The following is a 26,759-nucleotide window of genomic DNA, read 5'->3' on the forward strand; positions in this document are numbered from 1 at the left end:
ACTGATCAGGTAATGATGTATGCTTATTCTGTGAGTGAGAGTGTAGGAGAGAGTGTGTGGTAAATATTACACTGGGTGAAATGAGAGTATAATTTAAGTCCTCCTGTTTATTTCAAACAATGGTAAAGCTGTAAAATAAGGGTGCTTTTACAACTGTAGTTCGGTTAATTTGGTCCGGACCAAGGGCGAAAAATTATAAAAAAATTCAGGCGGTTTTGGTTCCTTTTCACACCACACTGATTGCATTGGTCCCAATCAGATGAGTTGATGAATCGAACCAAAATGCAGTCACTTGACAACATCCACATCACTTGTTGGCCAGATGTGTCTTGAACGCATTTCCATAACTGTACTTTGTTGGTCAGAATTAACGTGCGGGAAAATTCCAACAGAATCTATGATGAAACCCCCTTTACCTGAGCTGTTTGCTAAACAAAGCGAAGATTTCGCTGTTCTTGAAAGTTGGGACCTAATAGGGTCATCAGAACAAATTTCTATGAGGCTCCGCACCTCCTCACAACTCCGCGAGCTGCCATGCTAAAAGTGCAAACTGTCAACAAACATTAGTCCTTATCCCATAATGCACAGCGCAGCTGACTATGGCAGCTGGTTTAGTCCAAAAATGTGCAGTTCTCAAAAATGGGTAGTTGGGTCTGTTCGAGGTCGGATCACGTTCTCACCACAAATGAACTGCTCAAGAGTTACTTTGAAAGTGTACCGAGACCACCTCGTACGCTTTTGGTGCACACCTGAGTGAGATTGCTGCCCAAACGAACCGCACCAAGGGTATATATATTATATAAGACTGGAAAGTGCATTTTTTAAGGACTAAATATTCACCGTCTCATGACCATAATCCCAATAATTCAGTTTAAAACTAGATTCTGTTTGGGATCAAACTGATGCTAAAACATTTAACCATTTCGGTTCCACTTTCACTCATGAAAATGAATTTCCCTTTTAAGTTCAGTTACTGTCTTTGATCGGTCATCAATAAGCACATATATAGAGACTACACTTTAATGACCTTCCCTGTTTCCAGTGGAATGCATTATTAACCCTAGAAAAGCCCAGGCCAATGTCATACATGAGTATATCATTCTCTGCCTATTACGGCTGGGGTACATGTAAGGTGACCCTGAGAATCCCCAGAAGTTTAACAGGACAGAGTCATATGAAGCAGCAGTAAATTAAGATGCTCTGCTGTTGGTGTGAATGTTGATATCTAGGGTCAGTGATTTCCATGATGGATGCCCTAAACTTGTCGTCCTTGTCGGGTCTGGTTTGAAATGCAGACGGGGTGAGAGTGATTGTGTGTGTATGTGAGAGAGAGGAGGCCAATGAGTTGCACCCATGCTGAAAATTAATTTCTCCATTTATTCACAGGGCATGCTTGAGTGAATGACTGTGAAGGAGAAATCCAAGGCTAAGGTGCATTTCTTCCTATCCCACAACAAACAAACGTGCTAGCATGCACATCAACAGGCTGGTCTTTCAAACAGGAGAAGAGAGGAACTTCTGGAGTCTTGTAAAGTGGGTGAGTGTGTCAGCTGCAGTGGATCACAGTATTTCACAGGCTCTGCTCTACTCCCAACATTACATCACACAAGAGGAGGAATCAGCATGACAACACAAGCAGACACTGTGCAGACACATGCACTCTATTCCACTATCAGAAGCTGAAATGGCAAAGGAAACAAACATAGTGCAAAGCGGAGGGCAGATTCTGAGAAATATCTGTCTTCATGTCATCTATGCAAAACCGATTAGTAAGATTTTGTTCACACCTTGATTTAAACTGTACACAGTAAAAGGTTTACACTTTAATTAAACACTAAAATTGGTTAATCTAGTGTTATACTTGTGATCAAGTGGATTTGGAGTCGCTGTCAGTGTTACTTTAACAGTATTTATATTATATTATCGTTTTTATTAATATTTTGAAATAGCTTTTATTTGTATATTTTCATGTTCTTTTGTTATAGTCTTTCTCATTTCTGTTAGTTTCTCTTTTTAATATTGATTTAAATGATTTTTTATTGGTAATTCAGTTTTATTTTATTTCCTGTTAGTAATTTTAGTACTATATATATATATATATAGTACTAAAAGTACTAAAATACTTTTACACACACACACACACACACACACACACACACACACACACACACACACACACACACACACACACACACACACACACACACACACACACACACACACACACATTACTAATGTTTGAAAATACAAAAAATAAAGAATATTAATGAAAAAAATCACATTGTTTTTCAAAATAAATAAATACAATCTTCATGCATTTAAAATATTGACAAAATATAATACACAGATGAAACTGCCGCAATGCGTCATGTGATGGCCAATCCAAGCTTGGTTGTTTACAACTGTGGTTGGTAGTTGGTAGGCAAAATAACCCAGCACTGTGGAAAAAATGCCCACATTTGGTTGGTGACATCATTTTCCCAGCCTGTTAGTACTGACAGTTAAGGTACAGTAGCCACATCAGCACTAGCAATGACAGCGTGAGCTGAGATGCATTAAGACATGGCTATAGATGAGTTGGAACAGAAAAGAATGCGTGAGGAGATGAGAGGAGAATGCAAACACTGATGACCTCTGACACGGCAGACGTCTGTGGTCTTCATATGGAGACATGCAGCCTGCAGACGGGCTGTGGGAAACACAGGAGTTTCGTGACGAAGTTCGCTATAAGACATGACTCAGACTCATCCTCTCAGTTTAGACGATGTCTGCTGCTACACGTGTTCGGCTCTTGTGATGAAATTTAAATCAAAGGCAGTAACAAACCTCAAGCTCAACTCAAAGATGGTCATGTGATCTCACCATTACAATATTATGTTGACCTTCAGTTCCCACACAAGGCAACAACACTTAATGTACTCACCCAAAATCCCAGCACACTTTAGTAAGTGCAAAAAGCTGTCATCATATAAATCTGACAAACTTCAGGACGTCTTGTGCATGTTTTTGCTCAACTTAAAATGACACTTGTCTCTCAACAAAGTGTGAGCTTGATTTAATGTCAAATCAGTTATCGGTCCCAGCTGGCATGCACAAAAAAAAAATTGGTGTAGGACTTACTTTTAAAGAATTTTCACTCAGAAATTGCTAGTAAATTTCACAAATAATTACAAAGAAACAGCAAGTAACACTGAATTCAATTTAAAAAAAAATGTTATAGTATAGACGTCAACATAGTCTAACACTAAAAAAGCTTGTGCTGTAAAACACTTGACTGTTCATTTCACAAATGTTCTAACCGAATACTACACATATTGCCATCCAAATAGTTAGCAAACAGAAATACTTGACTATGTGACAGTACCTCTGTGCCAAAACCTATTGAGCCAACACTGGCAGCATCCTAACTGTAAGAGAAACTCATATGTGACTGATGTGGATATTCTAACAGAAAGCAACTCTACATGCCACACAACTAACATTTTCATATCAAGTAAGATGACATCAATTTTAAGTTGTAACCAAGAGTAGACCTCGTTGTACCACAGCATCATGTCTTGGTTTTGGAGCATATCAAATTATTTCATCACTCAGCCAATTTCCTACAATCAGCAAATACACCCTGACATTTGTGAAAGCAAACATGCATGCATCTACAAGCTCTGTGATTCTTTACAACAGTCCCCTGTCACTGGGCCACTCTTCAGATCATAAGGGCATTTCAATCTGATGCGTGCACATGCTCTCTGTGGATGATCAACTGTCATCTGCATTAGTGTCCTCAGTATAATATGACTTGAGTCTGGCGGCGTGGAGCTCAGGAAAAAACTAGGTACGTTTCTTTAAGAGTTTTAAAGACTGGCCGCAATTCTTCTGGATTTAGTCAGTGTCAGTTTTTTTTTTTTTTTTCATGTAATCACAGACAGACTTGATGATGGTGAGATCAGATCTCTGTGTGGAGCATACCGGCTGTTGTCAGACTCCTCTTGCATACTCTAACTGAATTATTACAATTAATTGCAAAATGAATGTTTGGAAATGTAAACTGATATTTCCTACTGACACACTAGAGCAAAATATATAAATAAGTGACTTAAAACCATTTTTTGAGTGAAAATACTAACGTGTACTGTACAGACTGTGAAAATAACTTAATATCAGTTCAATTACCAACTAGTTGCTCATATTTAAAATGTATACAGTTGTAATCAAAATTATGCAACCCCCATTGCAAATCCATATTTGCAAAATGTATAGACTTTCAGATCAAATTGTTAAAATTTGTCAAATTTCGAATCAACAAATCAAACTAAATTATTTGAAATAACTCAACACAACAAATGTTTCAGGTGGTTTCCCCAAATTCAACTGAAAATGCTACTTTTAATAACTTTCGCAGTCTCAAAATTATTAAACCCCTTCATGGCAAGCATATTTAGTACTTAGTAGAACACCCTTTTGCTGTTATGACCTCCTGCAAATGAGATGTACCTACTGTATAACCAGACACTAGCTTCTGGCAGCGTTTCTGAGGAATCTTAACCCATTTCTCATGAGCAATGGCCTCCAGTTCAGTAATATTCTTGAGTTTGCGTGCTGCAACCACCTTCTTCAAATCAAACCAGAGATTTACTATGGGGTTCAAGTCAGGTGACTGTGATGGCCACTGTAAAATCTTCCAGGACTTCTTCTGCAACAAACCCTTGGAGGAATTTGAGGTATGCTTGGGATCATTGTCCTGTTGGAATGTCCAATGTCGCCCAAGCTTCAGATTCCTCACTGATGGCATGATGTTTTCTCCAAGGATTTCACGATATTTCACTGAATCCATCTTGCTATTCACATGCTGCAGGTTTCCAGTGCCAGAGGATGCAAAGCAGCTGCAGAGCATCACCCAGCCACCCTAGTTCTTTTCAGCATATGCTTCATTCTTCCTCCAGACATACCGCTGAAAAGTTAAAGTTTTGTTTCATCACTCCACAGAACAGAATCCCCAAACATCTGTGGCTTATTTATATGATTTTGAGCTAATTGGAGCCAACTTTTCTTGTGCTTTTGGGTCAGTAGTGGTGTACGTCTTGGAGTTCTGGCATGTGTTTAGTACACACCTTACTGTGCAAGCTGAAACCTCAGTGCCTGTTTTCACCAAGTCTTGCAGCAGGTATTTTACAGTTTTTCTGAACCTGCCTTCTCAGAAATCAGGTTGCAGCCGTTGATTGATTCTTTTTTCTGACCCGTCCAGGTAGTGTAACCACTGTTCCCTTAACTTTGAACTTGCAAACTATGCTTCCAACGGTGTCTCTAGGAACATTTAGTGCCTTCGCTATTTTTTTGTAATTTTGTGAACAGCGATGATATCTTCTCTTAAATTTCTGGACCATTCTTTTGATATCATTTGATGTCCATTCTGATATTTCTAACATTCAGTCAAACGTGACACTCAACAAACCTAGTCAAATCAGATATATTGTGTGTTCTAGCTCAAGCACACCTGGTGCAACTAATGAAGCCCTTGATAAGTTACATCAGGTGTGCTTGAGACAAAACCTGTTTTGCAGATTTGTGCTGTTGTGAGGGATTCTATTCAGGGGGTTGAATAATTTTGAGACTGCATGAGTCATTAAAAGTTGCATTTTCAGTTGAATTTGAGGAAACCACTTGAAACATTTGTTGTGTTGAGCTATTTCAATTACCTTTGTTAGGAAACAGCTGAAAGTCTGTAAAGTCTGCCAATAAACCTGATTTGCAATGGGGGATGAATAATTTTGATTACAACTATATGTCTGCTGCAAAAAATGAACAATAAATGAACAATGACAAAAAGTAAAATAAGAAGATTTGCACTTCGTGAACTGAAGCACATATTTGCAGTAGTAGTAGTACACTATGTACTATATGGGATAGCATACTAGATGATCTTTTAATGACGGTGAAGCTTAAAAATCTCAATTTAATGCATATCCCACACTGGTTTGTGATTAAACAAGAATATGAGCTTCTTAAAGGTTCTCTAAGCGATCCTGGGTGACGTCACTTCTTGTTGACGTTCAAACTATTGCCAAACAAAACGGAGGCTAGCTAGACCCTCCCTCCTCCTCATCCGCGCACTAACAACCCAAACCCCACCCCCAAATCCTTCTTGTCGGTTATTGGCTGGAACACTGTTTGTTATGTTGTGGTGCGGGTTAGTCCAGTATGTTTTTGTTGCTGTTTGTGGAGCCTGGGGTGTCTACAGAGACCGCGTTTTTTTAGAGTGTGTTCAGGAGACAGACAGCTAGCGGATAGTGAGGAGATATTTGCTGTATGTGACAAAAAAATGTTTGGCCTAAAAAATGCGTGACATCGCTTAGAGCACCTTTAAATACATCTATGTTAATCGATTCTGTAATTTGCCAACTAACAAAAGTAATTTGGCAACTAAATGTTTTTAACGGTCTCAAATCATTTTGATTCTTAAGCCTGGGAGTGGTTACCAGCTGTGATATGAGTCTAGTCAAAGGGTATAAAACATGTTGTTTACACAATTTGTACTGTAATCAGACAAATTGTATGGTACTTTGCCAGTAAATGACCATGCCAGTAAATTAGCTGATGCAATACTAAACAGTTAAAATCAATATAACACAAAAATTAACACCTTTCTCACTCTACTGCCACTTACAGTACATCAACCTCAATGTCAACACATGATAAGCAAGTACTAGTATGTTAGTTAGCATCACTAACCAACATTGTCCTCTAGGCTGAAAACATCTCCCTTATAATTCTTGAGGATCTTTTTGAGGTTTATGGAGAGCAACCTGGTCCAAGGTCAATGCACAGTTAAGTCTACAATCACCTGCCACTGCTGCGGTTATATCTGGGTGAATATGTGATGAAGGATTAGTCATGTATTGTGGAATGTTCTTTAGTATGACAGTGGCCAGAGCTGACTTGTTATCTGGCAGGTGGGATCAAGTTCTTAACCTCTCCCTCGACCCTGTGGTAAAAACAACAATCGCTGCTGATGTGAGTGTCGCGTGACATCAGAAAGGGAAGGAAGGCTATGAGAAGAGAGGGAAAAGTTTTTATTTCAGCAGGGGTCTGTTTAAAATACCCATTTAATCCAACACACATCCTTAAACTTATGTATTTACAATGCTCATGAATCCTGCCCGGTGTGGGCACCGTTTAACATAACAGGACCCAGGGAAAAGACAGCTTGGAGAGAGTAGGGGAAACGCATAATTTGGGAAACTTGCTTAAAAACAAACATTATGTTTCATTATATTTCCGTTTGGTGCTTCAGAAATTACACATTACAGCTTCAAAGGTGCATTCAGTGTTTTGAGTTTATGTTATGCTGGTCAATATGGTACTGTAGTAATCTTGGTTCTATCTACTGACATCACGTGACATGGATTCAACATCACGCAAAAGTAGAAAATAGTTTTCAGATGGTGATATAATTTTAAAAGCTACAGTATTAGCAACCAGCCAAAATTAATTAATTCTGTGAGCAAAGGTGTCCAACAACATGGGGTTACTCAGTTAAAGTGAGTAGTATTAAATTTTTCATATGATGTGAACATGGTGACCTGCTCCATGTAAAACTGGAAATGACTAGTCAGCAGTGGCATAAAAACACTACTGAATCTACAGCATTAAATATACAGTATGGCCACTGTAGAACAATTCTAGAATAAATTGATATTTTTGACCTAAAGCCTTTTAGCGAATCAAAACCACATAGCACAACGAGTGTAGTCTGATTCCAGAACAAATGACTCTTATGACCAATGCATGAGCCAATGACAACAAATAAGACAAGTGAATGAAGGAATTAATGAAAGATAAAAACATTTTTTTTTTTGCTGTTTATATGGTATTTTTTTAATTTAATATTTAGTAAGGGCTAGTTACTCAATTACAATTATGGCACTTCTAAACATCTGTGAAAAGTAATTTAAAAGCTTTTAAAATGAATGAATTATGTTTATTTATAATATTTCTATCTGGTCAATTCTGATATCATAATTTGGCAACAGACTGCTGAGGACAATAAATGCAATACAAAATATATTTGCTTCTGAATCAAGAATGGAACCAATAAGAAAGCAGAATTGTAGGAAACTGAATCTTAAGGGACATATTTCTGGGGTAATTTTAGGTTGAAGCATATTAAGACTAGCATATCTGAAAGGTTATTCAGGGGAATGGTTAACACCTTAAATGCAGGGTTGCAAGATAGAAATTCAGATTTATTGATTTAATGAAACATTTTTATGTTGCAAACATTATTTTGTTGAGTTCTGTGGACGTAATAATGTTGATCATTAGATTAATATTGTGTGTAATGTAAACTCAAATTTCTGCGTTGATAAAAAAAAAGTTGAAGTAACTTTGCATGCTTTGCCTAGGACTACAGTAGATATGGAGAATACATTTTGAAATTACGCGTTATGTTAAGTTTTTGTGTGTGTGTGTGTGTGTGTGTGTGTGTGTGTGTGTGTGTGTGTGTGTGTGTGTGTGTGAGAAAGGAAAGATCTGTTAGTGTTTAATGCTGTTATGTTTGACATTGAGTTTCTACTATATTGAAGTTTTGTGGTTACCATTGAGCTGAAAAGTAAATACATGAATGTAAACTACATTGAAAATAAGCAATGACTGCACTAATCCCAGTGACAAATAAACTTGCGAAATACGTTACGTTTAGCATGTTCTATACTAGCTGTGGATTTTAACTGAATTAAATTTTTACAAAATTTTGAAGTTCCTCTAATGTAGTTTGTTGGTTGAAAGTAATTGCATTACTCAAAATTACTCATAACTCAAAAAAATGTACGCAAACATTTTTTTTTTTTTTTTTGAGCCAACCGATTATTTTGCATTATGTTGAGAAAATTATTTTGCTGTTTTGAGGATACATGGGTGCTCAAAAAAACCCAGTATGTACCAATGATGAGTGCAGTTATTTCTGCAAGCATGCATTTAGCGTGACGGGTGCAGATTGCAGTTTAATTAGCTGTTAATCATCTATACAACATAAATGACCAAGTGTGTGCACCATGCTGTTTTCTGGCCATTAGTGACAGATGAGCTAAAGAGTGTAGCAGGCCATTAGCTCTCTGCTGCATGTGTCTGTCTCTGACTGAGTCTGCGCCCTCATTACAAATGTAGCCCATTGTAGCAGAGTAGAACAGCTGACATCCCCTAATGCCAGCTATAAGTCATCAGCGGTGCTCATGCCCACTTTACACACACACACACACACATGCACGCACGCACACACACAAGAGAGAGAGAAGATCATGTTAATGAGAGGTTTCTAGGATGTAAATAACTGCTGACAGAGAGCGGTAAGAGATCAGAGCATTTTTTTGGATTATGAAAAGATCAACTGAACAATCTAATTACTGGAAAAGAGGATAAAACCTGTGATTTTACTTGCAGAAGAGTGTCTGCTGAGCTTCACTAACAAGATTCAACAACATTTGTAGACACCACAGCTAAGCGTAGAACACATGGAACCTTATGATTAACACTTTTTTTTCTAGCACAAACAAACAGTCAATAACAAGGACTGATCAAAAGATAAAGATCAAATTGTCTTCACCTGGGGTTTTCATAAGCTGTAAGCCATAATCATCTAAATGATAACAAATAAAGGCTTGAAATATCTCACTTTGCATGTAATAAGCCTATATAATATATTAGTTTCACCATTTAAGTTGAATTACTGAAATAAATGAACTTTTGCACGATATTACAATTTTTCGAATTTCACCTGTATGTATAGTCTGAGAATTGGGGCTGATGATACAAATGTACCTAGGTCAGAATTTATTCTCAAGAGCACGAAACTCCTTAAAACTGCTTCTGCACTATCAACAATACTTTTATTACTTCTATATTTTTGTATAATATTATCACATTGCGGACAATGATTTAATGGCTAACTCATATTAAAAAATGAAGATAAAATTAATAATACAGTAAAGAATGAGTAGATGTGTCCACACTTTTGCCACTTTAAAGGGAGATTTAACCCAACAAATTTAATTTAACCCAACAACGGTCATCGTTTACTCACCTTTTATTTATCTTCAGAACAGAAATTTAGATAGTTTTAATATTTGCTCATTATTTTTGTCCATCCATTGAAAGTACAAAAAGACACAATTTAAAATAATTCATAGAGTCAAGCAGTTTAATGTAAGTTGCTTGACAAGCAAGAAGAAACCTTGTGTTTTTTGTGTCAAGCGAGCACCTTAGAACTTCTGTGTTTACTATCTGTGCTTTATCTATGTGTGTTGATCAATATTGATTTATTAATAAAACCCTAAATTAAATCTGTTCAACACAGATTTGAAGTTATGCGTCACTTCAGCACACTTTGATTATACTGCTTGATTCATATGGATTACCTTTACAATATATATTTGTACTTTGGTTTTAGCAGTGTGAGGTTAAATATTATTAATAAAATATAATATGATTTTTTTAATGTTTTGAAATAAGTTTAATATGTTCATAAGTTACATTTTAAAATTACATTTAAAATGTAATAATTTGAAATATTGTTCAAATTTAGAATAACACTTGTTGTTTTCATTTCTTGTAAAATTTAGTTTATTCTTGTGATGGCAAAGCTGAAGGATCATGTCATGTAGACATATTACAGGCTACAATCTGCCCCTGCTTTTAGTTTAGATTGTGTCAGAAGATTTGATGCACTGTACAGAAGCACTGCCATGCACTTAGTTGGCAGGCTGAGTCTGTGATATAAGGCCAATTAATACAGTGCGGGTGTTGCTCACAAGCACAACAGTACAATTATTTTCCTATAGCACATTCACACATCAAATAGCATCTGATAGTGATCAAACAGCTAAAGTTTGTGCAACCCTAAACACAGTGTGAATGTCTGTGTGCAAGTCAGAACAGTTTCATTGAATGAGGGGGTTTGTGTGTACTTGTTTAACTTACATTGTGAGGACCAAATGTCCCCACAAAAATAGTAAAACCTGAGATCACCTGACCAGCCAGCGGCCCCCAAGAGGGAAATGGACTAATAAATATAAAAAATTATGCTTACCGGTATTTGAAAATGTGGAAAAAAAGTTGATTCAACAACAAAAAAAAAAACTGTTAAGCCTCTTAGAAGACAATTTTAGAACACTAATAATGAACTTTGCTTGTCAAGATCATGTAATGTAATATGTTATAATGGTCAATGTACAGCACTGTAGGTTAACAGGGATGGTATTTCCATTACATGCCTGCCTATTTACTTCACTCGATTCCTGCTGTTCAGATCAATAGTAAATCTTCACATTGGACCAAGTCAATCAATCCGTGTTGTGTCTCTCTGTGCTGCTCTATACACTGAGCTTAAGTGTTAGTAAAAGTGAGCCTTTATAATGATCTGAGATCAGTTTTATGAATCCTGATACAGGAAAGTAAGGAAATGGAAGCGGATTACAGATGCATTATCTGTATCACCTATCATTTGCATATTGTAAGGCACAGTGTATTACAGAAATTGATAGGATAATAGGTAGTACTGAGGAGTTGGTATCACTGATCTAAGAGCAGTTTTGAGGTAAGAATAGTCAGAACAGTTGAACGTAGGGTGGGATCAGTGCTGGCTACCTGTGGTAGTACTAGTAGCTGCCCATACAGGATACTGTAGATAATCCAGATGTTTATTTTTTTTAAATATACTAGCAAATATAACGCATTCCTGTGATGGCAAAGCTGAATATTCAGTATCATTTTCAGCATCATTACTCCAGTCTTCAGTCATGATCTTTCAGAAATAATTCTAATAGGCAGATTCAGTGATTAAGTAACATATCTTATTATAATAAATGTTGAAAACAGTTGTGTCTCAATATTTTTGAGGAATATTGATTTCCAGGATTCTATGATGAATAGAAATCTGTCAATCCGATCCCTGCTGATATTTATTTCACTGAAATTTAAATTAAAACAATAATATTGAGAATATTGGCATCCAATGGTCTTCTTCACAGTCACACCCATATTTAAATGTAACTGTCATCCTAAAACTTTTCACTGTGTACATGGCCTAATTTGCTAACATAGTGAAAGCAAAAGCAACACAATATCAAGACAGTAAAATAAACCAGAGCAGGGGAATCTGCAGATACTGCTGAGGATGACAGCTTATCCTGAAGATATAAGAGCTTTGACAATAAAGGATCTCATGTCACCATTAATCTGCACTTATTACAGGTTACAAGCTGCCCATGCAGTTAGTTTAGATTGTGTCAGAACACTTGACACACTGCACAGAAGCAATGGCATGCTATTTAAATCTGTGATATAAAGGAAATTAATGCAGCACCGGTGCTGCTCAAAACAATGCAATCAGAACGCCTGTGACTACTAATGTCCTATAGCACATACACACATCAAAGAGCAACCAGCACTTCACCTGATAGTGATCAAACAACTAAAGTCTGTGCAACCCTACACAAGGACTTAGTGAAAGTGTGTGAACACAGTGACATTAGATGAGGGGGTTGTGGTTGTGTGTGCGAGACACACACACACACACACACACACACACACACACACACACACACACACACACACACACACACACACACACACACACACAGATGATTAATGGAAGAGTCAGATTGATATCAGAGTTGTAATTATCAGCATAAAACAGGTCACAGCGTTAGCACACACACACTCTCTGACCATAGCAACTTAGCAATCATCACTTTAACCGCAATTTAATAAGGGAGATAAAGAAAGATGGAGAGAGACAGAGAGAAAGAAAAGAGATGGAGACACAAAGAGTGAACGTACGAGTCGGTTGATCCGTACGAAATCCTCAGGACTCTTGGCCCAAGGCGGCAGCTCCACATCTGACACCACCGTCCCATCATCCATCACTCCCAGATTGTAATTATTGGAGTTGACAAACATCTCTGGGAGGTAATAGAACTCAGGGATCAATTCCTGTGAGAGAGACGAAAAAAGAAAAAAGTATTTTTAATTACACATTTCACATGATTAAATTATGAAATAATTAGATTAAGGCTGGCAATTGATTTATTTATTTTTAATCTTAATTATTCTCAAAAGTTTTGGTAGCTGATGCATTAAATCTAGCTAATTTTTTAAAAAAGAATAAAATAAAATGTGTAAATATGTACAAAAATATAATTCAAGTTTTTTATATATCTGTATCTGTCTCTATGGAGGCCTAGACTCAAATTGGAAAAAAGTGTCAGGGGACGGCCCACACTCAAAATAGTCTATGTCTGTCAATCATTTAGCATGTTCGGGTTTTCTGACATCATCTTTACAAAGTATTTAATTAATTGCATGCATTAACCCAATGATTTTGACATCCCTAAATTAGCTAAATTTCCACTGATTCAACACTTTAAAAATGTAATCATTAAATCTCATTTAATAATTCATTCCTAAGTAGAAAGTAAACAGGAAAGAAATGTTGTTTACTGCCTAATACAGATGTATCCAGTTTCAAGTATTTCAAAACATACTAGATAGCTATACAATATAACAGCTCATTAAACGGGAATCAGGACTGGAGGAATCTTATTAACAAAGAAAGTTATTCCTTCTTTGAATCTTTAGCCTTTAATCTGTGCCACGCTGCCACTCTGAATGAATGATCCGTTTGGAACTACTCCAGTTTTATATTTTAAAATCTTCACAGAAAGGGCGACTGCACGTCATCCTAATAAAGAACATCAAAACAGCAATGCAGAGGTACACTGTAGTCAAAGCATGGTAAATATCACTAAAGCTCTTTCTTCCTTTATGACACGCTTGGGAGTCACATTGTTTTAAAAAGTGGCGAGGAAAGTTAGTGACATGAAATCGCAAGGTTAAAGCTTTTGAATATTATTCAGGTTATACAGAAATAATTAAAAAGGATATTTTACTGTGTAACTATGGTGTTTTCTGAGCAATTCAAGTGCTCAAAAATAGCACGTCATTTACGTAGCACGTCAACTTAATTCCAATATCTGACTCTGTCAATCTCAGGATTTTATAATTCACTGGAAGTATGACAATACAATTATTAAACACATAATAGATATGCTTATAAATCAAGAATAAAGCATTTATAGCTGTATTTATAAACTGCTTATTAATGTCTATGAATGCTTTATAAATTATGACTTAACTGTTTAATAATGCCTAATTAATGATTAATAGCGTGCAGTTATTATAAAGTGTTACCCAATGTAGAAGAATAACATTTTAGGCCTAAATTTAAAAAAAATTATAAGAACAAATTAAAATATAGCTACAAGCAGAGAAGACAATAAACCAACATGACAAAGCCAATATGTCTGGGAGTTTCAGACCAACTGCAACAATAAGCAATTAAAGACATTTTAAGATGATTTTAGGCAAAATGGGTGAAAAAAATCATATATACAGTACAGTTAATAATAATATGATTTGATGATTTGTCACTTTTCACCAATAGGTGCCGCATTACGAAATTGATGTGGTGTGGTCAGAGTGAGGTGACAATGACACATACAAAGTTTGGTGTCAATGTGTCAATGCATTGCAGAGATAAAGCCTGAATAGTCATTTTGGCATCATGCCTCAACTTTGCTGCTGCGGTATACGAAAAAGGTTTTGTCTATCGACACAAAATCCATAACATTTTGTCGGCACGCTGTGGAGATGATGACAAGCGGTCTAGGAGAAGTTAGAAAAAGTAGGTTTTAAAAGAAAATAAAGATGACGGGCAGGAAGTTTGGCTGACTATGGCAAAATTGGTATCTATGTTTTCGCCATAAGCCAAGGAATCTATTAAGTACCAGTGTTATACATTTTGTTACAACCTTTTTACCACAAGGTGGCCCTGCCCGAAACTTTTTGAGTACCTTCAAGGCATGGTACCGATGACTCATACAGAGTTTCGTAACGTTATGCTAATGCATTCAACTATAGCATTCTATATTACAATGTATTGAAGTCAAAGGCAATTTAATATTTTGGTCTATTATAGTGCCAACAAGAGGCACAGTCCCACTATTTTTATGTGTCCTCAGAGTGAGCCCATACATTTGTGTGTCAAATTTAGTGAAACGATCTAAATTTCATTTGGAGTTATAGACATTTATATTTATAAACACATAAACAATTACCCACACCTGACTTTATTTGCATTTTCTTGCCACTTACTATTGATATTTTTGACATTAAGGCATTAGCATATGGCCAACGACCTATGTTTCCGAACTTCCTACGGTGGTTTTGTCTCGATCGGTCTAGCGGTTTCGAATATATTGGCAAATGTTTTTTTAAACGCTAAATCACAACGCTACACAAACCGTAAGGCGAAACCTAGCATGTTTAATATCGTTGAACTCAGAAAGTATTCAGAAATCTAAGGAGATGACTCCCGTGAAAATAAGTCAACCACACCTAGAGTTAGAAGCATTTGAAAATTGAATTTTACCACTATCTGGCGCTGGTTCAAAACTTCTCAGGCTCCTTCAGGGCATCGTACTGATGACCCATGCCGAGTTTCGTAACAATACGTTCATAAAATACAGCATTTTGGTACAAAATTCTAAATGGCCGACGCCTAAAATTGTTGATATGGAAAAATTGGATATCAGTCAACTCAGAATGAGGCCCTGAATCTAACGATAAACTTTATGATTTTTAGACAAACTGTTCAGAAGTTATAAGCAAAAATAGCCATTTCTCGTATCTCCGGATCAGTAGGTGACGCTGCGCAGAAACGCAACATGCAGCCTCAGGTCATGCTTGTGATGACATGTATCAAGTTTGGTCTGAATACAATAAAGCATTGCGAAGATACAGCCTTAAGTCTGTTTTCGCAAGCGCTGCGTAAAAATAGTTTGCGCGGTATTCGAGAACGGTTTGACAAAACTTTTTGTGTGCATGGTGTGAAGATGATCTGGTTCAATTTTCGTATCGGAGCAACGTCCTAGGTGGAGTTCGAAAAAGTAGGTTTTTCATGACGGAAAGAATTTCTAGCCCTAATGGTTCAAAAGCATAAATATGAGTGAAACTTTGGACAGTTGGTGAAGCTAGGAGGGATTGGATTAGAGACTTCAAATTTTCTATGGTTCTATAGGCTGCCATAGAATAATAATAATAATCAGAACGCCAACGATTACAATAGGTGCCTCCGCACCTTCGGTGCTTGGCCCCTAACTATACATATTTAATATAACATAATACAGATAGAGACCCTCAATTGGAATGCTATATATATATATATATACACAAAACAGCAACAATGCATTTCTAGTGGCCAATTAGGAGAGCAAACAAATGGTGGAAGTTCAAAACTAGCCTCCTGCCTTGCTTCTTTTTGGTCCTCTCTTTAAAACCGAAGTCTTTAAAACAAAAAGGTCACAATTTTACAATGGCACCAGGCGCCCTAAGGTTCATGTATGAAGTCTGGCGTAAATTTGGCGTCTTCACTGGCGGCACAAAGACCCAAAGCCACTTAACCAGTGGTGGGGGAGAGAGAGAGCGAGATCGGGGGTACGGGAGGTGCTATTATGTGCAATGGCCCTTGAGCAGAACTGGTCAGAGGGCAAAACCTGTGATCCAAAATCCTGTCCTGCTGTGGGTCAATAGAGAAGGGTGCCCCTGGGCCCCCTCTTAGGTCCTCTCTGATTCCCCCGAGGGGAAACTTTCAGTGTCCGCATTGCTTTCAGCCTAGTGCACGGAGGTCAAGGGATGGAGGTTAAAGGTCAGGCCAGAGTTTGCCTGGCTAGAGACAGACAGGATCATGGCTTTACGCCATTATAGCTCTCTTTAGCCTGGACACAAAAACTGCTAAAGGCTTTTCACCCCTTAGTAGAATGAGGGGGTGTTTCTAAATGTGGGGGACTGCTGTGCTTTTTGTTTTGTTTTTAAGAAAAAGGAATAACAGCATGGCAAATTGATACATTATTACATTTGAAGGCCCTTTGCTTCTCATTTGCACCTATCAGACCTTTTTTGCAAGGTTGAGCAAAGTAAAGCATGTTTGAAATGTTCCACAGCTTCAAAGTCAAATAAACTGGTGGTGATTTCGAGGTTTTTAGTCAAGTCCTTAGCTCAGTTTTGATGTGTGCCAATCCTGTTACGCTGATCCACAGTGACAACCTTACGCAGAAACCAAACTGGGTTTTGACTAAGCTTTCGATATCAAGTGTGACCATGTAATGTGAGCCACATGTCTTTTTATCAAATGAGTGCAATCAGCCCCCGAAAAAAGGCCAGCATGCAACGAGCGCGCTAACAAAATGGCTGTCTGTTTTAATGAATATTTCAAGAGGTCTGGACATTTGCTGAAGTCCATGCAGAGCACTTTGAGGGCCTCTGAGGGGCTACAATGCGCAGTTGGGATTGCTGTCTGACTTTGGTTTGGGGCTGAACGACAAAAGGTTCAGCTGAGGGTTAGAGTGTTATGAAGGGTTTCGCAAGGGAGAGTGTAAGGGAGGAAAGGGGGGAAGTTCGAATTCAAGATTAGTTTAAAGCTTTGATCAAGGACCCTTGACGCTTTCATGGTAGCATGACAAGGATTGCTTGTGACCGTACATGTGCAAGGGCCAGTTTTTATGGAGAGGTGATGGGGGCAGCCGGGCAGAGAGCTGCAGTGTCTCCATGACGACTGCCCTCACACCAAGTCCCAGCAAGCTCCGGTTACCAAGAGGAAGTCAACTCACTAGAGAAACGTCTAATCATGTAATAGTCTCCACATTTGTGAAAAACAAAATATCAGTGGAAGACGAAAACCAAATCCAGGCCAGGGACCGGATGATCCCAGGCTGAGAAGAAATAAGCACAGCTTTGTGCATGTGTATAAATATGGATGAGTTAGCAATAAAATTACACGTAAAGTAAAAATATGAAACATTTCAATTGGTAATATGACAATTCATCCATACTGTATGCATGTGCGTCGACATGCACATACCTTCACGTCAGATGTGTCCCTCTGGCAGTTTCTCCAGGCTCTGGACACTGAGGAGAAAGTGCGATCTGCATGGTCAAATTTCCCACCTTGGAAATTCAGGAAGAATGTTGTGAAAGGCTCCTGAGAATAAGAGAAAAGAAAAAAAATTCGTACTTTCCACACACATTAATGCTAAACCGAGTATTAAAAACTCATGTTAGGACCTAAAACGACTACAGGGCAAATTCCACTGAACAAAGATCATGTATTTAATAACTACGAGTCTACTTTGATCAATATTTAGCCTCCAATTTGAACATTTTTCAATGTGCAACCCAGTCAGTATCTCCTATTTAGCATAGATTCCTGCTGTTCATAACAAAGCCCTATACAATATGATCCTAATTTGTGTGCACTAAATGACATCCTCCTCTCCAAAAAAAGGACCTGAATGCTAAAGAAACCTGTTATTAACCCCGGGCAGACAGTAAAGCCTTTACAAGTGCATTATTTGTTCTTTTCTAATCATGCTTAATCTTGTTTGTGCAGAATCAATAGGTGGTTCTTTTGAAACAATACCTCCCCGATGAGAAGGACGCAATTAGAGTGAATAGCACCCCGGTAGGCTACACCATGAAAGAAAAATATCCTAATTACGCAGAAGCTTTTGGGTGCTTGACTGAATTTAACGCCCTCCTTTTCTCTGTCAAGAGCCTCGATATCACGAGGTTGCTGATTTGTGCTATGGTACATGAATTAGGGTGTTTGGTGAAGTGGATTTGGGATAAGCCTGATAATAATGAGATGGGATCAATACAATGGGCCAACAGGGAATGGCAATGAAAGTGAAAAACTGTAACAATTACAGAGATGGCCAGAAATGGGTTAGTGACCTCTAGCCCTGTCTCTTTGTGTGCAGAATTTATAAGGAATATGTGAATAGAATATACATTAAAAATAAATGTGAAAAATAAAACACATCATTTAAATGAAGAGTAACTGACACTGTACAAAGGCTTTGAGAGTTGTAGAAGATTATGGGACTTCATTACTGTAAAACTAATATAGAACTGCTTTTATTGTACTAAACTATGCTTGCTCAAAATATTGTTATAAACCATGAAGTATTTTTCCTCCAGAGTGTCATGTCTTTGTTCTTTGCAGATAATAGAACACAAAGGATGAAGGGAAGATGAGCGATGTGTTCTGAGTTTGTTAGTATGCAGATAAGGCCTACATTTCAATATAACAATAAATCAACCTGACTGAGCACACACACATGCCCAATTATAAACAACAATTAGTTGCAATGTGTTTCACAACCGATCACATGATGAATGTTTAGCATTTTACTGCAGCATGAAGAGCACAGAGTCGCTGTCTGTTTTAAAACCCTTTAAAAGTGGCAAATCATTTGGACGATTATGATCATGTCCCATTTATTCATCCTACACAAACAGATTATGAAAATGTTAAAGGAAGTCATATAATGCACTGACAAATGGGACACTGACAGGCTTTTCTCTCTGATGCTATAAAAAAAAAGATTTAAAAACTGGTACAGGAGCATTTTGTTTTGTGCAGTTTGGTGTTAGTTGGAAAAACTGCTGTGCTTGATATCTGCATTTGACACGTGTGTGTGTGTGTGTGTGTGTGTGTGTGCAACTTACAGTCCTGAGTAGCCACATCTGAGTAAAGCTGGAGGTGGAATAGTGTGTGCCGTAGTGGAATTTGGGCACCTGATCGTCCTCCCATGATTCAAAACGTTCTGAGAAGAATGCAGCTCTCTTTGGGTTGAGTGCACCAATGGGCTGCAATGAGAAAAGACAACATTCAAGAAATAAAGCAATATACTGTGAAGTTGTATGTAAAAACAAGGACCACAGGCATTACATATGAGAAAAGTAATATTGGGGTGGGGGTAAAATAATAATTTAATAATGACAATAATTTATGTAAATTAATTTACTGCAGCTGTTAAGTTTAATCAATAATAGATTAATAAATAATAGGTTATTTTAAAGATCAATATCTGTGCGAAGCTGTGAATAATTACCTATATAAACCTTTACACATTACCTATATTTACTATATTACTAACAGTAAATGATGCATAATTACAAGCATGGAATCCAAACTAAACCCTATTCCTAACTCTATAGTAAGTACATGTTGCTAATAAATATTACTCAGTTATACTTTATAATTAAGCTGTATAATTACACTGTAATAAAGAAACCTTAAAATGAAGTGTGACCAAAAGAATTGTGCCCATTTACACTTCTATTGAGGGCAAAGTAGAATTGCGTCGGTGTCATGTGATCCTTTGGAAATGACTCTAATATGCTGATCTGGCTCTCAGGAAACATTTCTTATTATTTTTAATGTTGTATACGAATGTACTGCTTAATATTTTTGTGTAAACAGTGATAAAAAAATCCAGTTTCTTTGAGAAATAGAAAGTTCAAAATAAAAAATAAAAAAATCTGCGTAATTTTATGCATCCTTGCTAAATAATTAATTTGGAAAATTAAGTGTACATTTGTGAATTCAGAGTAAGGCAAGGAAGTTCATGAGGAAGTTCATATGTGGCAGTCCTATATGAATAATACTAATATAATCCTGTCCTGCATTGGGTTGTATCAAAAGTATTGATTAGCTGCTTTAATTTATTATTGATCTGAAGAAACCCAGCGTATGGAAGCAGGCCATTATTTAAATGCTCATTTATATGTATTGTTATTACCCTGCTGAGTCTTTATTACTCTTGAAAATGACTACAGCTCTCTGTCCGGCTCTCATTCCTTAGTTTGATCAATAGTAACGGAATGATGAAGCTCCTTGAAATGAGAGTGGGCAGGACAGATTGACCATCTCAATCTCTTTCTCATATCATAGCTCTATAATGAGGGCCCTCAGCTGTTTTTCTATTGATCACAATGGTGCTAGGACAATATGGGTGTGAAACCTGCGGTTGTATCTTTTAATGCTCCACTGTGCATGTGTGTCCATGTGTGCCGGCATTTATGTGAGATTTACCACTGTGCAACAAGGCCAAGGGCTGTGCGTCTCATTTAAAAATAGAGGTTAATTATATTCCACTAATTGTAATATAATCGTGATTAAACTATGTCTTGGATTTAATTGGGATTTAAAAAGGAGCACGGTTTAATCAACATTTGATTGTAAATCATTAAAGCTTGTAATAATTGCCACTGAAATGTAATAGACTCATGCTGCATGGACTCAAATGCAATCCGTGTGTGTGTCTGCGTGTGTGTGTTAAAGTGGAATGCAGCCCTGGGCTGACAATGACACACGGTCTGCTCTCTTGTGGCAACTACGGTGAGAACACATACTGAATTAAACATCGCGCGATTTAACTGATTGATTGCGGTAATAACAGGACCCTCATTAAAGAAAGAAAAGGGTGAGCGGGATAAAAAACATCTCTGTCATAGCTCAGAGTGTGCGTGAGTGAGAGTGTGTTTCTATGTGAATGTGTAAATTTGTGTGCATGTATATGAGTGTGTGTTTGTGCGAGCCCCTCGTGTTGTTTACGGCAGTAAATTACCGTCGGAGGCTCTCCAGTACAATAGGGTCTCATGACAGTGTCGTTCATCAGGGTTATCCCCATACCCCAGCGCAGTGTGATGGAGTGAACGCACACCACCGACCCTAATACGCTCTGGCAGCACTGCCGAATATTTCTCTAGTGACGGCTCAAATAAATGAGCTGCCCCAATGTTTTTAATTAGACTGCAAATCTGAACAGACTGCCAGTAGCTATCAGTATGCGGACTTCACCGTGCTGATCAAAATTCAGGCTTTCGAGGGGAATTCATGAATTGCGACTGATAGCTTTGTTTATTTGCACACGATTTATTCAAATCAGGTAATAGCACAAACAAATTAGACAAAATAGCCCACAAAATTTGCATCCACTGTGATGTAAGCGCCTATATCGGCTCTTTAAATGCCAGAAGTGTGCTTCACTACCTGGGTATATCCATGGTTATAACATTTCTCAATCATTTGTAACAAATTACTACTGCAATGATGAAAATGTATATAAACCATTCTTTTAAACTTCCACAGGTTGTAACAGTGCCGGGTAAATTGCGGCAGGCAAACATCACAGATATTTCCAAATAAATCCCAATATATCATAATGTAGAAAGAATGATAGTGACTTAACTTAAGCACTGAATATAAAAAAATAAATCACTGAAAGTGTTTTTTGCACTGAACCAGCATTTAAAAGAGCCATAATATTCTTTAATACTAGATCAACCAATCCACTAAACTAACAAGCTGGTTTTTTTATATACTTTCTCAATAAAATAAATGTTAGTGAATACATAAACAAATGAAACTTTGTCATCAGAATTAGGAAGTTTCAATATACGGAGGAAAGCCTGAAGCATGTATTACAGAAGGTGTGAATGTGTATCTAGAGCTCAGGGTGTAAATGCTGATGCCAATCAATATGCCATTAACTACATCACTGTGACGGTGTAGAAACAGGTCAATATATTCAGGTGTTATTTATGTTAATGTACAAATATAAAAATATGCCTTAGCCAGGACACCTTTTCTTTTTCTTCTGTTACTCCACTAGTATACGATGTAACCCATCATATATTTCTTAATATACTGGATTAAATTATATGTATCTTGTTCTCATTGTAAACGATTCAGCCATGCATGTTTCATTTTTTTACATGTTATTTTGAATCAAACTGTCATAACTTCTTCAATCATTTAGTCCACTTAAATACAGTTCCTTTCTCACAATCAACTGCAAATTCAAATTCAGATCTGCCTCCATCCAATCGACAACTGATGAACAGAGCCAAGTCTCCACCCTACCTTTTTTTCTTCACGATAGTACGTTTCACTTGGATGTTCATAAGGTTGGGTAAAAAAAAAAAAGCACGACTTTAAGTGAACAAGGGAGTGATATTTTTGTTGCCATTTACTATCTATTCCATTAGGTGAGCAGCTCACTCAGTTGTGTCAGTTTTGTTCTTTCCTGCTGCAGTGATAACTCCAGCTGTACCAGATGTCATGCAAAGGTTAGAGTTTATGATAAGAAAGCCAGCAGGGTCACAACGATGAGACAAAAGGAACATAAATTCATGAAGCACATTCCTCTGCCCGCAGGAAAGACAGTGTGTGTCACACAGCGTCTATGGCAATTTCACCCCGCTATGTAAAAGGTCCCACATGACCTGTTTCTATCAAAGCAGAGCTGGGATGTGGCATACGCAGACGACGAGAGAGAGCGGGAGGGGTTAAGGACAAAAAGAGGAAAGACGCACAGCTTATACAAGGTTCAGACGGCCTTCACAGGCGAGGCTGTGATGTCATGGTCCACTGGCCATACACTGATATTGCCTGTGTCAACAGCATGAATAAAGCAGTTGTAATAAAGATTGTTGAGATTTGCAGTTGTTCGCTACAGAGGGAGGGGTGCTCTTGCTCGGCCTCCGTTTCTCCCTAAGGCTTGAAAGCTTGACTGAACATAAAGGCAAGGCTGTCAAAACTCGAGAGAGAGAGTTTGAGGGAGGGAGGGAAAGAGAGAGAAACAAAGGAAAGGGTGATGTAGGATGGTTTATAGGTCTGTTGTCTTTTAACCTAGTGGGAAGAAGCCATTGGAAAGAAACCGCACAGGGGAAGAACAAATTAATAAATAAATAAAAAGATATGCTCCAAGCTGTGTGCTGGCTACAAATGTGTGCATGTCTCTGTGTATATTTATTTGTCCATGTGTTGGGTGAAAGATAACTGTCTGCCACTCCAACGTGATACGAGTATTCACATGTTTTTTGTTTCATGTAAAGTGTGGTTTTACCACATGCATGCGCATTTTCTTACGTTTCCATACATTACATATCTTATCATCCTTGGAAGTCTTTTGTCTTTTAAACACATTCAAGTATAAAAAATATATATTTACATGTAATGCAGGGATTACCCAAACTTTTTGTCAGCTGAACATCTTTGACCTAATATATTTACTTGAAGTAAGCCCTGATATTTTACATTAATAAGTAGGTCAATATTAAAATTACGTAAAAATAATAAATAATAATATACAGGTAAACAATATATATATATATATATATATATATATATATATATATATATATATATATACATTTATATATATGTATATATATTTTATCTTTTTTAGTAAGCATTCGATTGCGATTGTAAAATTATTTAAATAAATTTTTTTTTTGCCTTTCATTACATTTAAGAACCCCCTGCAGTTCCATCCCAAACCCCAGTCTGAGAAATCCTTAAGTAATGCAATATTTAATGCATGTAATTGAATGAATGTAATATATTTTCTTTCTCTTTGCATTTTAATATCAATATGGTACAAAATGATCCTATTCAAATCAATATGATAAACGAGGTAGGTCAAAAGTAATCCGATTATATTACCTGTAAATGTGTAATGTAATGGATTTTGTTACTAACAAAAAATTTTGTCAAGTAATTTGGAATCAGTAACAAATTTATAAGTAATGTACCCAGCATTGCATATGAACACCAGTAAAACGCAAATTATTTACACATGAACAACTTTACAGATCTACAAATGTGTATGAATTCTTATTTATGAATATTAAAATAGTGGCATTATGATTCTATTGTGTTTAACTGTCATAGCAATGTTATTATGTTTTGTCACATTTATTAAACGCAGTTTGCTCATCTATTTAATATAAAATGATAACATTTTGTTCTGTTCTGTGTAACCTCGGCTGCAAACTTGTTTCGAATGATTTACTTTAAAACCTTAAAACGAATAGCATTTCTGTAATCGTTTAACCATTATTTATCATTAATTATTTATTTTTTTAACACTAAGGGCATTTTCTCAGTATAGTATAAAACCATAAAATGCACCAAAATGCTAGCCTGGCTAACCCCAGACCCAATTCTCGTTGAGACTTGGGTCTGGGAACCACATGTGCATTTTCTTGTATTTGAGGCGTGGTTTACGAATGCCCGGCGCCGTTTATTGGGTGCTAAGAATGTCTATCAAATGCGCCTGTACGTAGCTCATAGCCAATCGTTTCCATTATACCAGATGACGTATGTAGAGCGAAAGAAATTAGACAAGGAAGAAGACGATGGGTAAGATATTTTTGTGTAAACAATGACGTTCAGCGACTATTGCCGTTTGTGCAAGATAAACATGAGGGTCGAAGGTATATATGGATATAAACAAACTGCTTAGTTGTGTTGCATATATGTCGACATCGTCTTGCTGCTCCCTCCCCGTTCTGTGATTGGTTCCCTAGATGAGGCGAAAATCTGGTCCATGGTATCCAGACTGCCTTTCAGCGTGAATAAAATCATGCTGCGCAAAGGCAGTAAGGGGAAACCCAGGCTACCAAAATGCAACATAAATTCACAAATCACTCAATCACTCTATCACACTATTTGTGTTCTGTAATTGTGAGGAACAGACCCAAATTCAAGCCTTTATTCAGTGATCTTTATCTCCATTCTCAGCAGCGACTGTAAATGTCAAATCCCGCACTCCTTGTAAATTAAAAAATTTCTTTTTTACGGCAGGGATATCAAACGCTTCGTCACAAACGGCTTTGTCACAGATTACAACATGTTTTGGTTGACGTGTATTTTAATGAGAAATGAGACCCTTCACAGAGCTGATCGGGATAAGATTTTCAGCGATTAACAACTTAAATTCTGCTCTGTACCTCATACAAAACTATTGTATACCGCCAGAGAGGACTGCGACTAACACATCGTCATTTGGGCTACTTTTGTTACCGCTTTTTAGAGAGATAGGAGTGGGATTAGCAGTTTAAAATATATTTTTAATTCTGTTTTGTTACTGAAATTTTCATTTTCCTACACATTTCTGTCCATTACATTTTATATATTCTTTTTATATTCTCTAATGGTTATGTTTTGGGGTAGGGTTACGGATCTAAAATGAATCTATAAAATGATAGAAGGGCAATTATACAAATATTTATGATATTAAAGATTAGTAAATATTTGATGTTTCTTTAGCTGTAAGTACACAATAATGCTTAAGTTTAAATACTGTCAATACATCCATATTGTATGTTTCAGAATCTATCCAAACGTACAAAAATGTATTATGTATGAAATGTATAAAAGTTGTGTATTAATACCTACGTATTAACAATGAGACCAGGCTACCACTCCAACAGAGTAAAACTTACAAGACATTGCTAGCTTACTACACATACACATATATTTTACACGATAGATGCTCATATCCATCTATCGTATACAATATATGTGTATGTGTAGTAAGATAGATAGATAGATAGATAGATAGATAGATAGATAGATAGATAGATAGATAGATAGATAGATAGATAGATAGATAGATAGAGGGATAGAGGGATAGATAGAGGGATAGATAGAGGGATGATGGATGATAGGTAGATAGATAATAGTCTAATAAATAAGTACTTTAAATGATACAGTCTATTCACAAAGTTGATTAATTTTATATTATCCACTAGAAAATATTATATGAAATATTATATATTATTTCCATTACATATTGCCCAGAACTATATATATAGTACCAGAAAGACACATGGTGCTTTCCGGATCTGAATTGGTAAAACAACGCAGAAGATATAGATAGCATCATACATATAAACCTCCACTGGAGAGCAATGATCTCAGACTAAAGACAGTAAGGGTGACTTCTGAAACATCACGGTTGTTTTTGCACAGAAATGTATCTTCCATTATCTCTCAGTCCTTTGTTTTCCTGCCTCTT

At 36.9% G+C, this 26,759-nt stretch overlaps 1 protein-coding gene across 5 annotated transcripts in view; it reads right to left on the minus strand.

Moving 5' to 3' along the window:
* lrba (LPS-responsive vesicle trafficking, beach and anchor containing) overlaps positions 1 to 26,759 on the minus strand; it is a 247,341-nt gene that overhangs the window by 37,025 nt on the left and 183,557 nt on the right. For all 5 annotated transcript variants that reach the window (XM_079615242.1, XM_079615243.1, XM_079615241.1 and 2 more), the window contains 3 exons: positions 19,615 to 19,755; positions 17,966 to 18,085; positions 12,829 to 12,981 (listed from right to left, as the gene is read on the minus strand). In XM_079615242.1, coding sequence (XP_079471368.1) covers positions 12,829 to 12,981; positions 17,966 to 18,085; positions 19,615 to 19,755 — 414 coding nt within the window. The remainder of the gene's footprint in view (positions 1 to 12,828; positions 12,982 to 17,965; positions 18,086 to 19,614; positions 19,756 to 26,759) is intronic.

This window comes from Phoxinus phoxinus (assembly GCF_949152265.1).
Source record: "Phoxinus phoxinus genome assembly, chromosome: 6".
Lineage (NCBI taxonomy): Eukaryota > Metazoa > Chordata > Actinopteri > Cypriniformes > Leuciscidae > Phoxinus > Phoxinus phoxinus.